The 13,534-nt window shown below is 44.1% G+C and overlaps 1 protein-coding gene across 1 annotated transcript; it reads left to right on the plus strand.

Moving 5' to 3' along the window:
- The first annotated feature begins 287 nt into the window (after nt 1–287).
- dldh (dihydrolipoamide dehydrogenase) lies at nt 288–8,327 on the plus strand. The gene is made up of 12 exons (XM_077713177.1): nt 288–679; nt 821–1,135; nt 2,373–2,433; nt 2,869–3,126; nt 4,401–4,461; nt 4,565–4,695; nt 4,797–4,966; nt 5,049–5,265; nt 5,362–5,538; nt 5,631–6,369; nt 6,469–6,730; nt 6,813–8,327. The coding sequence occupies exons 1-12, from the start codon at nt 626–628 to the stop codon at nt 6,816–6,818; spliced, it is 2,451 nt and encodes an 816-aa protein (XP_077569303.1). The 5' UTR covers nt 288–625; the 3' UTR covers nt 6,819–8,327.
- Nucleotides 8,328–13,534: the final 5,207 nt, after the last annotated feature.

A 13,534-nucleotide genomic window follows, 5' to 3' on the forward strand; every position in this document is an offset into this window, starting at 1 on the left:
AGTGGTTGTTGTACATTTAACAGCTCTCTTTAGTCATTTGGTGTGTCCCTTTGAGAGGAAGAGAGAAAACCAGGAGGGGTGGGACGAGGAAAAAAAAAGTCCTGTGCACCCATCACCCCCCCTTTTTTTGCAATGGCCCCGGGGCGGACTTGTGGTGATGGTGGGAGGGAGGCAAGAAGAGGAGCAGAGGGGCTTATTTGCATCTTATTACCCTGCGCATACTGCTCCGATATAAAAGCCTGTGCGGGAGCGTTGAGGCATCAGACACACGCACACTTAGAACAAGAGAGACCAAGAGAGAGTTGTTTTCCTTGCTTGGGACCAGATTTTTTTTATCAATCAAGTGGGGCAGGGGGGCTAAAGGACAAGGAGAATCAGCTTTTTTTTGCGCAAGATTATTTGGAATAATTCCATCCAGGATTTCTTCCCAGGATCATTCTTTGTGGGATTATTATTATCTTTGGACAAGTCGATCTCAAATTGAAGAAGAAAGGCCGATGGGAGAATAGAAGACAAATCGGCAGGAAAGTGAATTCAGACTTGAGGAAGAAGCCGTCCAACTTTCTCCATGATTTTTTGAGTGGAGCTGCAGCAACCTGTGGAGCTTTGAGTGCTTGTCAACACCATGGGACGCCTGTGTCTGACCTTGCTCGTCACTCTCTCCCTTTTCACCTGCCAGGTATGTACTGTGGCGACACCTGTGCCCGCCCAACCTGGGCGCAGCGTACCTTTTGACGCCATTGTTTGCCTCCACTTGTAATGATAGCACGCCTAAACGATGGCTGGTTTCTAATATGGATGACGTTTGCTACGACTTTAGATTTTGTGCTCTGGCCTCTTTGAGCTGAAGCTGCAGGAGTTTCTAAACAAGAAAGGGGTGGCGGGGAACGCCAACTGTTGCCCCGGCAGCGGCGGTGGCGGATCGGCTCATCGGTCGGGGCACCAGCAGTGCGAGTGCAAGACTTTCTTTCGAATCTGTCTCAAGCACTACCAGGCCAACGTGTCTCCCGAGCCCCCGTGCACGTATGGCGGAGCCGTGACCCCGGTTCTGGGCTCCAACTCCTTCCAGGTGCCGGAGACCAACGCAGACACCTTCACCAACCCCATTCGCTTCAATTTCGGATTCACGTGGCCGGTGAGTAACATCAACTCAATGACAACGACGACTAATTCATACGCGAATGCTCAACTTTCGGTGCCATTGATGGTGCAAGGCGCCCAATCCACTTTGAGCTGGAGGGTTGGCAGCGACCATTGGCTCCAGTCAAACTGGATAAGATGCCAAGCACCACCATTGGCAGCTAATGGGTGATAAAAATCCTATTTTTAGTAGATTGTCGTTTTGTGGGATCATTGAGTGCTTTCCGTAATTGTCAAATTCCATTGAAGATATTTCTTATAATCACATGAATTTTACCATTGCTTTAAAAATAATATGTAGTATTTGTATAAGATTTTTTCTCTTTGCCATCAGGTGTTCAAATGCAGCAGATGCTCCTAAAATTGTGAGGGTCTTTGTCAGCAGTGTGTGAGAAGGTCTATTGTAGTAGCGTGTATGTGTTTGTGGGGAAGGGGGTTGGGGGTTTGGGGGTGTCGCGGGGTGAAGGGGGGTTTGCTCGGGTGCTGTTTTCACCAAACGCCTCTCTCGGTCCAGGCGTGGTGGGAAAATTAACAGCCTCAGAGTTGGCACACCATTGGCAGCCCAGCGTGAAATTCCACCTCGTTTGCTTGGTAGTGCGAGAGTTGCAATGGCGTGAAAGGGAAGCAGGTAGTCTTATTGGGCCCCCTAATCAAGAGCCTTCAATGAGGCCGTCAAGTTTATTGGGAGCTTTCCCCACGGAACCCGCCCTTTTATCCTTTTATGGGGCAAATGGCCATTTCTGGCCATTTAAAAAAAAAAATGGCCATACATTACCATCACATTTTGGCTCATGTAGGCCGAAATCACATTTAATAAGCTAATCATTTTAATAGATATTTTCATGACTAGATTAAATGATGATTGGATAAAATGACGGTCTTGGGTGATGCCCCCCATCACACTATAAAGTGGATAAATAATATATAAAATAGGATAAATAACAAATCAAATATAAATAATTGGCTTTTTGTTTGTAAAAACAAGACCGATTTTAGATAAATGAAAAGAATAAGTGCTGTTTTTATTGGTTTCAAATACAGCAGGTGGGAATTTGTTCCTTTTAGGTTTTTCATTTAACAATCTAAAAAAGAAAACATGACAACAAGAAACGGACATCTAGCGCTGTCAATGGCAGCCAACCCGTTAAATAAGTGCCTTAGATAGGGTAAACAAGTCTGAAGGCAAAGCAGCTGTTGACTTACTCTCCTTGTCTCCCTTCTTTCTCTCCCAGGGGACATTTTCACTGATCATTGAGGCTCTGCACACAGACTCCCTGGACGACCTGGCAACAGGTGGGTGACAGCCACAGCGACAGTAGTGTAACCTGAACGCACGCCAGCAGGCTAATAGTGGCATTGTTTCGCTCTTTAATGGCCGTTTTTTTCACTTATCTATTCATTGCTGCTCTAAAGAATAACCTGCAATTTGTTATTCAAGATGATTTCAGCTTTGTTCATTTCTTTTTGAGTAGAGTTTAGACTTTAGGTAAGATAATAGCAACTCTTAAGGGGATAACCGCCATGTTGCGTGAAGTAAGACAAACACAAGTGTGCTTGTAACAAGATGTGAGATAAAGGACAGGTGTCACCTGCCAGGATTATCTTATCACAGAGCGCTAATGATAACTAACTGACCACAAGTCAGTTAAGATAAAGGAAATGGTGTAAAACACCACTAAAATAGGCATTTTGGACGGTGATGAGAAATTCCAATGTTGCTTTTTACAGACAACCCAGAGCGCCTGATCGGCCGCTTCACTACTCAGCGTCACCTGACCGTGGGAGACGAGTGGTCTAAAGACATGCAGACGTCTGGCGGGACAGACTTACGTTACTCTTATCGCTTCCTGTGTGATGAGCATTACTACGGCGAGGGCTGCTCCGTCTTCTGTCGGCCTCGAGACGACGCTTTCGGACACTTCAGTTGCGGAGAGCGCGGCGAGATCATTTGCAACTCCGGCTGGAAGGGACCGTACTGCACTGAACGTAAGGCTCTCTCGGTTTGTTTACGTCCACGTTTACCGTGTGGCTCTACTCACAAATTGACTTCTGGTTGTCTATGGAAATAGAAACAAAATTCACCGTGTTCAATCACCCCTACAATTAGAATCTACGATAATGGCTTCAAATGGCTTCTGGTTGTTAGTCATTTCAAAAGTGAGCTACCCCAACAGTCACATGGCTGTCGCTACTGTGTGGGGACCCCCAGTCTCCCCTCCCCATAACCTAATGCAGGGCCCGTGTGCAACAGGCGTCAGTTAGTTATCCCCAAGCACCAGAGGCCTCCATTCTAATGAGCCGCAGTGGCTCCTCAGTAATTCACACGCCGCGTGCCTTCCATTAGACCACTGGGGCCTCCTCGCCCCCAAACCTCCTCCCCGATTGGCCAAGTGGGGGTCCTGTATTGTTGTGGCTCGGGCCGGTGATTGGCCAAGCGGGGCTGTGTATTGTTGTGCGGGGGGCAGCTGCTCGGTGCGAGGAGACAATGGAGCAGCTGTCTGGTGGTTAGCTCCACACAGACCAGCTGGCCCTGAGAGAGAGGTGGTTGGAGGCAGGGTAGGGGGGTTTTGGGGGTCCGGGTGAGAAGAGAGAGAGAGAGAGATGGGAGGAGGAAAGGAGCGATGCTGACGGCCAAAGGAAAATAAGCAGAAATAGGACAGAACGATGGGAGATGGGAGGAGAAACATATCGAGAGGACATTTTAGGTGTGGAGTTTAGTAGACGGTGGTCGCTGGCTAGGGGGTGGTGTCCCAGGGGGAGAAAAAAGACTTCAGACCCACAGTCAAGAGGGAGAAAGGCGGCTTTGTGTGGGATGCTTTTGTGTTGGAGAGCAACCATGTTAATAGAGAGGGCCTGTTGGCTGCTATGTGGGCTTTGGATACCAAAAAAAAGGGGGGGGGGGAGTCTTGTCCATGTCCAAAGCCACCATAGTTGCAAAGTCCTGAAGGTAAACGGTCCAACATATCGAGCAGCACTTTGTCTAAATGAGTAATACCCTTCAGCGTGTGTAGTCCCTATCAGCAATGACTTCTAGAGTCTAGTTCCTCCTTCTGTTTGACCTGTTTTGCACTGTTGCAGCTGCGTTTTTATTGGGCTCTTATCAGTGGTTTGAAGTGTAGAATAAAAGGCTTAGAAACAGGTGTGCAGGTAAAGAAATAGCCAGGAAGACCATTAAAGAACCCACAGAAAATTCCAACAGATAAACATAAAAAAGTACATTTTGCTTTACTTACCTTTATGCTTTGTTTCCCCCTCTGCAGCAATTTGTCTTCCGGGTTGTGACGAAAATCATGGCTTTTGTGAGAAACCTGGAGAATGCAAGTAAGTTAGAAAATAACTATTATACCTCCATTTGAAAAAGACACCCTTGGGTGTGTTAGTCCTGCTTTTTTACCAACAGCATTTGATTGATGGTTGGTTTCAGGTGTCGTGTAGGATTCAGTGGTCGTTACTGTGATGACTGTATCCGTTACCCGGGTTGCCTACATGGTACGTGCCAACAACCCTGGCAATGCAATTGTCAGGAGGGTTGGGGTGGCCTCTTCTGCAACCAGGGTGAGTCTCCTACATATATGCAATGCAATTATGTTACCTTTCCTGCAAAAAAAAATGCTGGGACAGATTTATTGGATAACAGTTTTTGTCGCCATTTCCAGATCTTAACTACTGTACGCACCACAAGCCATGTCTCAATGGTGCCACCTGTACCAACACTGGCCAGGGCAGCTACACATGCTCCTGTCCACCTGGCTTCACAGGTGCCAGCTGCGAGATCGAAGTCAACGAATGTTCTGGGAACCCGTGTCGCAATGGCGGCAGTTGCTCTGTAAGTTGAACCAAAGAGCTGCCAATGCCATTGTTCTGTGAAACGAGTGAGCCAATAATCATTTATGCTCTTTTTAATGTAGGACCATGATGGTGGCTATAAGTGCACCTGCCCACCTGGTTTCTACGGCAACAACTGCGAACTGAGTGCCAGTAGCTGCGCCGATGGACCTTGCTTTAATGACGGACGCTGCGTTGACAACCCCGAGGGGGGCTACTTCTGTCAGTGCCCCATGGGATATGCCGGATTCAACTGTGAAAAAAAAATTGACCACTGCTTGTCCAACCCTTGTTTAAATGGTAGGAGTTTTTGATAGCATCTTCATCAATACCTGCACTGTGAAGTGAAAAATCATATTTTTGAAAGCTTAAGTCTTACCTTTTTTCCGGTGACAGGTGCAGAATGTGTGGATTTGGTCAACTCGTACCTCTGTCAATGTCCTGAAGGGTATTTTGGTACCAACTGTGAGGACAACAGCAGCAGCTTCTCTGGACACTGTCACTCTTTTCCTTGTCAGAATGGTGGAACATGCCAAGAGGGAGCAAATGGCCATACATGCAACTGTCCTCCAGGTGTGTGACTTACTATACATTGTAACTTTGTGCCATTAATTTAGTATAAACTTATGTAAGCAGCCTTCTAAAACTGGCTTCTTCTTATGCAGGCTACACCGGCAAAAACTGCAGTTCTCCCATCTCCCGCTGTGCTCACAATCCTTGCCACAACGGAGCCACCTGCCATGAACGTGGCGCCCGCTTTGTCTGCGCCTGTGTGCCAGGCTACGGTGGGCACAACTGTCAGTTCCTCTTACCGGAAGTCCCCATGGGTCAGCCAGTGGTGGATGGGCCGGATAGACGATATTCCTCATTGGAAAGTGACATTTTTGACGATGCAGATGACGACGACAACGCTTTCCCATGGACGGCCGTGTGCGCTGGCGTCTTCCTCGTTCTGGTGATTCTCATTGGTTGCTCTGTGTTGGTAGTCTATGTTCGGGTCAAACTGCAAGATGGGCGCAGTCATCACAGTGACAGCGTCCGGAGTGACAGTCACGAGACCATGAACAATCTGACGACTACCAACAACTGCCTGCGAAGTGATAAGGAGCTGGTCGCCGTAATGACGACATCCATCAAAAACACGAACAAAAAGGCAGATTACCATACTGAGCTGGCCGGTTCGCTTGGGGGTTTGAGTGGGATCGGTGGGCTAAATGGACTTGGTGGATCGGAGAAGCATGGCTTCAAGACTCGCTACTCCAGTGTGGAGTACAACCTTGTGCATGAGTTGCGGGCTGAGGAGGCGTCGCTTTGTAACCTGGAGGACCACAACGGACCAGAAGTGAAATGTGAGATGCTGCAGCAGTTCGATACCGAGGAAATATCAGGAAAGGGGCAAAATAGGTAAATTGTGCTCTAATATAAGATCAAATCAGGGTAAAAAAAATATGTAAAAATACACACTTGTGACCATTTGGGTAAATTTCTCTCTCTGTCCTGTAGTGACACTTCTGAAGAGAAAGTAAAGGAAGAGACGCCCAGCTGCAGCGAGGCGATGTATCAATCATCCTACGCGCTGAACCAACATTCCGCCAGTGATCTTAAATACCAGTCATCTAGTGACGTCAAATACCAATCAAGCTCTGATGTGGAATGTCAAAGCGGGGCCAGCGGTGTCAGCAAGTACCAAAGCCCCACAGACACCAAATACCAGTCCGTGTACGTCATGTCAGACCAGAAGGACGAGTGCTTAATCGCCACAGAGGTGAGACCCGATATAAGGCAAACAGATTGCAAATGGGGTTGCAAATGTTCTACATTTGTAAATAATGTTATTTGCCTTGTAGGTATGATGCCAATCTGGACCCATCCCAACCAAGTCCTCCTTGTTGTTGGTGGTCCTGGCCAACCCTGAGCAGTACAGCTCAGCATGTCTCCGGGAGGTTTTACTCCTGTGGTTTGCTGCTCTTCAATGGAATTTAACCGAAGGATCTCGGAGCCAAGAGGCCACTGATCCAGTGGAGTCAGTGAGTATTGGACAAAGCTGATCTCAAATGGGGATGTTGGACTCATACTTGATCTCCAGTGCTACCAAGTACCTTCCCAGCACCTGAAATGCTGCAGGCCTTGTTCTCATTTGAAACAACAATGGACCGTATACTCCTGACTTTTGCCCAAGAATTCCGGAAGATCAGAAAAGAAGAGAATGAAATGTTGCCACCACGGTGGATTCCATTCCTTTTGGAACAAGGAAGCGGTGGCCTGGATGATGAAAATTGTAGTACCGTGGAGTACTGATTGATTAAACCGAGTAGTACCTATGGAGTACTGAGAACTTATGTGTTGTAGTACTGTACTATGTGCTATGGTAATTAAAGCACAGTGTCAAAGCTGTCATAGATGACACTGCATGTTCTGTGCAGTGCTGCAGAGGACAGAGTGTAGACATGGCAAGGGTACAAGTCTTTCCACGGCACGCAAGTCCCAGCTGTAGCCAATTTCCCGAAAGACAACGGACAAGTGTCGAGGACACGAGTAGGCCAAATATACACATCTTTTAGTCTGCAGCACTGACGGACTGCGTCGGCTGAGCTGGTTCTCAGCAGAGCTTAAAGACCTGAAGACTCCAGTAGTGACTGCAAAATCGATCCAACATGGATCCTGTTGGGCCATACTGGCCCCTGACCCTGAAGGTTGAGACACACAACGCAAGGTTATGTTTTTCGGGGGGCAAAACGTTCCTCAGGAAAAGAATCGACAAGCTAAAGGTCACCGAAAGTAATCAAACAAAGTTCACGGGATGCTTTATTACCGCTGTAGAGTTTTTTTCACCCAAAGTCTGGTGCTGTTGTGTCTATGTGTCGAGCTATGAAGGAGTCGTCCGAACCGCCAAGACCTCATTGCACTATGGGGGGTGTATGTGTGTAACGTATGTTTATGGGAGTCCATGAGAACAGAAGAGGTCATCTCTGTCTCCACATGTTAGCCAGTCATCATTTAGCTACCATCACCCTTGCCTGCTCACTGTTTGTTAGTGTCATGTGATTCATGTTTTTAATCTTATTTTTTTATTATTGAAACAAAGATGTTCTTTTTAATTTAATTATTGTTATTTGTGTTACAATTTGGTGTGCTATTCATTGTTATAATAATTTAAGTTTGATTGTTTTTTAATTTGACAGATATTGTCTGTGTGTATGTATTTGTGCGCATGTGTGTGTATGTATGTATGTGTGTGTGTGTGTGTGTGTGTGTACTGTATGTGAGTGTATGTTTGTGTTAGGCACTTGAGACTACTGTGACTGTGTTGTATTTAAAAGAGAAGTTGTATGTACAGAGCCTGTCATTTTTATCAATGGAAAACAGCGCAATATTTTTCCAAAATAAAAGAGGAAATATTAGTACATATTTCTGTGTTGAAATGCTTGTATTCATGAGTTGTTAATATTTAAATGCAGTCGAGATGTTGTGTGAAGCTGTTCAGGCTTATATGCAAAAAAAAGTTCTATGAGAAATGGAAATTATTTGTTTTCCCATGAAATATTTTAGGTTTCAGCCAGTCCAACAAATACTAGTTAGAGAGATTTCTTATTGCCAAGTGATAGTGGCGTGTGTATGTGTGTGAGTGTATTTGTGAGTATGCAACGGGGCAGAAGACTGTCTCCTTGTGAAACCACTAAATGAGGCAAAGATACACCCCATAATCATAGACCAATTTGCAAGACCAGAGTCATCCCTTTGTGCGTGCGTCAATGTGTACGCGTACGACACAGACATTGCTTTATGATTCTTTTAGTAAAGAGTCTTGACAGAATTGTCAAAGAAAGCCTTTTCCAAGCAATATTTTGAGGATTGAAGAATGTGTCTGTGCAAGTGTGTGTGTGTGTGGGGGGGGGGGGTATATTAGTGAGATCTTGTTTAAGGCAAAGGGATATTTATAGCTAGAGAGGGGAAACCACAGTCTGGATTTAGTCCTGGTGGCCCCTGTCTGACTGCGTTGTGCGTCCGTGTGTATATAGTACATGTTATTTGGTGACCACTGGGTGTGTTGAATTAGTCATCAAAGAAAATAATTTGATTTGGTCTCATAAACGCTTGTAAGGATGTGGGATAGGAATTGGATGAATGCATATTCAATTAGGTTCAGAAGTATTTGGATAGTTTTTATGTTACCTTAATACATCACCACAGTGGTGAGCTGCAATTTGAAAGATTTCACCAACACATGGTTGCAATTATTTTCAAATTACAGCATTTTTTTGCAGTGTAACAACATTTTCATTGGCTTAAGAGTCAGAAGAATTTGCAGAATTATAAATGCTGATCAAGCCAATAGTGTCAAGTATGTATAAATCCTTTCACAGTCAATGCGAATTCTCTGAAAATTTCAGGATTCTGGTTAGGATAGTGGACTATAAAAGAAGTTTTAATGCATATGTTCCCTCGGGAAGCAAAAGCAAACAAACTAATAAAAAGGGACAGTGCATACGAGCTTTTTTTCATGGTCAGGGCCAAAATGTGTAACTTGTGTTCTTTTGAAATGACCTTCTGATGCCCTCACATGACTCACGCAACACGTTTGGTTTGAGCACACGTGGCGGCAAGCGGAAGCGGTCACTAGGCCAGCGCTTCTGGACAACAATGCGCAATGTTTTCCCTCTCAAAGACTGCGACTGTCACCGGCCAAAAAGTATTTGCTTGTAGTATAACACAAGCGGCGGGCGGTTGTTAGCACATACCATGGTAAGCTTTTTAACTTAACTTTTTTTCACTGCCACAATAGCTTTTTCGCTGAGTTGGAAAATCACAGGAGACGGGCTTAGGGACTGTCTTTTGTTGCCTCTACGCTGTCCTGCAGCCCCGAACAGCCGCACACACTCGCATCCTCCCTCTGGTGTCAATAGTCACACAAAGCCCTGGTCACTGGATGCCATATGCTTTCATAAAGAGCAGACCCTCTTTGAACTTCTCAGGGACAGAGACTCTGTCCTTAATGCTACAATGCACACAGAAGAGTATAGTGTATCTCCGTTGTTCTTCTATGGAGATAAACAACAACTTGGGGTCTATATATATTGCTGAATACATTAAACAACATGAATAAAGATTGTGTTAGGGAGTGGGTTTTTTTGCAATAACTCAGTAAACACTTACTTTTTATTGTGAACGGTGGCAGGCAAGACCGTCCGTATCCAATTCAGAGAACAGGCTGTTTAAGTGTGTTTCTGCTATAATCTGATCAAATTGTCCATTCATGTGGCTCTCTGGGGAGAAAATCTTGAATGACATTTTTTTGTATTTACCTGACATTGTGATTCTTACTTTCAAAGAAAAGTGTCATGGAAATCTTCTCTTGCAACCCCAATGGGTTTGTTATTTTGTACTGTACAATATTATATTGTTAAACAATACATACACACAATGCAGATGTTTTTTTTTATGATTTCAAATGAATCAAGAAGTGTATGTGTGTGAAGAAAAGGAATAAAAAAGGTGGTCTGTTAGGATTAAAAAAAAACTAAAACAATTGTAATTCTACAGGGGGTGATATTTAGTTTTCACATGATAACGTTATGTCAAAGTTACTGAATGGCCTACAGCATTAAAGAAAAGCAAGATATTTGTATTAAAACAAATGTCAAGATGTGTCCAATACAATATGCTTCTACATTTATTAACTTTTGCACACTAACATGTAGTTTACTTTCAGTTAATATGAATCCATCGAACAAGTCACTCACAAAAACCTTGTTTTTCGATTCTAAAATTAGAAGGTAGTGAAGGGGTTACATTTTGTTGCTGCTTCCTTCCTCAGTTGACAATAGAACCAGTTTGGTTTCGATAAAGACCACCTATCCCCTCCTCAAATGAGACCCATCAAAATTACATTGCCACCAATCCTCTCTGACTCAGAAACAGGTCTCATTGCAAGCTTCAATGAAGATGGCTACATTAGCGTTGCCATTGTTAATACGTATCTGGCGGATAATTAATGTGCTGTGGATTTATTTGATCAAGAAGAGGAAACTTGGGCCTTTCTGGTTAAGGTGACCTACTTTTTCCAGATGTCTTAGAGGGCAGGATAGTCGTCCCCAAAAAAACTGCCTTTGAACATGTTCTTCTACTTAACTGTTTATAACAGGCCGGGAGTTGCATCTGGCAGGAAGGAAACCAATGAAAGTGAGTTCCTCCAATGGCTCGTGAATAGCTCACAAACTATAAATAATAGTCTCATTAAGTGCACTTGGGGGACGTTGGATGGGGAAGAAGAAACGACCATTTCAAAAGAAATGATGATGTTCGATTTTTTTATCATTTCCGTTTGTAGAAACATTCTGTACACATTCTGCCTCACAGTTCTGGGGTGGAGGGTTTGATCCCAGGTGGGTCCACCTGTGTGGAGTTTGCATCTTCATTCCGGGCTTGTGTGGGTTTTCTACGGGTACTCCAGTTTGTGGAACCTTATAGCTAGCACATTCAAAAGTAGCATCCAATGAAAACTATTTTTGGTAAATATTCTAGAAATGTTGATTGTATGCTCTGCCATTTATTTATTCTGCCTGACTATAAAAGCTGGGTTTTGTCACATATTATTACTTGCCATGGTGAGTCGATTTGTGTAATCCTCTTTTTTTCATTTATTATTAGCCACAGTGAGTCAATTTCTGTAATCCTCTATTTTTTGTTTTGTTTTCATTTAAAGATTTGTTTGACATTAAGGTTATCATAAAAGATGACCTGAATGCAGACTCACACCACCCTGACAGCTCGCTCCACTATACACTATTTTATTAGCATCACAATTTGTCATAAGGTCAAATCCTCTTGCAAAGAATCAATGACTTTAGATTTTAGTGCTAAAACTTGTGGGAAAATAGAGATTTCTCTCTCTGAGCCATGCTCCATTGTTGCTAGTGAACAAACGAAGTGACCACAGCAGCCCGAGTTGCACAATGACAGACAGCTTATTCAGCGACTTCATCTGTCGTCGTTCCCTTGGGACTCCACTCTGATCTTTTCCCATAGCTCCATCTCTCTTGTTGACTTACTGATTCTGGATCAGCCCCTCCTCTTTGGCTTTCTGTTTACTCCAACTCGATTATAATACCTGCGGAATATGACTCTAATAAATGTTATTGTTTTTTTCTTCTTCGCCAATTTCACCCAATCAGCATCTTCACCTTCTGGCGAGTCGGCACCGTGTCGATTGGATTCAATTTCTTCGGTTTTGTTTTCTTTCTTTTTTTTTTCCAAGTGTTGTTTATTGTCATTTCTCCCTGGGGGATTAAAGTGGTTGTAAAGACAGTCATTCCTTCAGAGACACCAGCTTCCATCAGCGCCTTCTGGCCATTAGCGGTGCATCGTGGGAACAGCTTGGAAGGGGACAATGATTGGCTAGAACAATGAGGCTGCACAAGGCAACACAAAGGGCACGCCCACTGCATGATGGGAAAGAGCTGTAGAGGAAGCAGATGTTGCCACTGAGGACACACAAGAGGGGAGAGAGAGAGCTAGAGAGACAACAGATGTCTATCTCTTGAGGTTGCTAGTATTTTTATCTCTTGCTGGACAGCAGGTGAGACCTGTCTACCTGGACGGTGTCCTAATTGTGGTCCAATTTTGCATTTGTGAGAAAACTGTCCTGGTTGTGGAAAGCTAATGTCCATCTTGTCTGCAGTTATACATACACTCAAACTAAAACTTTCCCTAAAAGATGTTCTTAATGTCTGCAGACCATAACAATCTGTTTTTCTCAAAACAGTAAAAATAAGACACATTTTTCCGAGCTGTGAAGATGTCGTCGGTCATTATCCGCAGTCTACATCCAATGTAGTTTATGAATTGGGAAAGAAATCAATGAATTGATGGAACGTGTCATTTTATTTCTGGGGTGGACTTTGCATTTCATCCTCATCATCTGTTTTGTATTTTTATGATTATTATGTGAAGGATTCAAAGAGGCTACTGCTGTTAAAAGGATGGCTGGGATAATAAAACATGACAAAAATCACTGTGCATCCATAATATTTAAATAGGCAACACTCCGAATTAATGTAACAGCACTTTATGCAGGTTAATTGTTGAAAAGAAGCTCTATAAGTCCAGAACATTAGGATGTCACAGTCAAATTGACCCTTGAACTCTAGGATACACAATGCCATCACTTCATTATTTTACCTTATTAGAAAATAATGCCAAATGTGGTCACTATCAGTGCATGAATTTGGCGGTTATGGCCAAAAACATGTTTTTCTGCCAGGCCACAGTGACATTGACCTTTGCACTTTGACCACCGGCCACAGCTCCACGTCTAAATGGAGGTTAGTGTCACATATTAAAGAGAGGCCCTCAAGGCCCTAATCTAGCCTAGCGGGAAGGGCGGAGTCACGACTGAGTGGAGTAGCCGATCAGTGACAAAAGTGCGAGTGCAATTTATGACCGTGGGGTCCGAGACCCAGATATATTTCCTGTGTGAGAACCTTTGGCCCAAGTAAGACAGATGACTCTTTACTCGAATTGAAACGGATTTTTTCGGCAAAAATGTTGGGATACAATCAAATAATCAATC

This window comes from Stigmatopora nigra, chromosome 3, assembly GCF_051989575.1.
Source record: "Stigmatopora nigra isolate UIUO_SnigA chromosome 3, RoL_Snig_1.1, whole genome shotgun sequence".
Classification (NCBI taxonomy): domain Eukaryota; kingdom Metazoa; phylum Chordata; class Actinopteri; order Syngnathiformes; family Syngnathidae; genus Stigmatopora; species Stigmatopora nigra.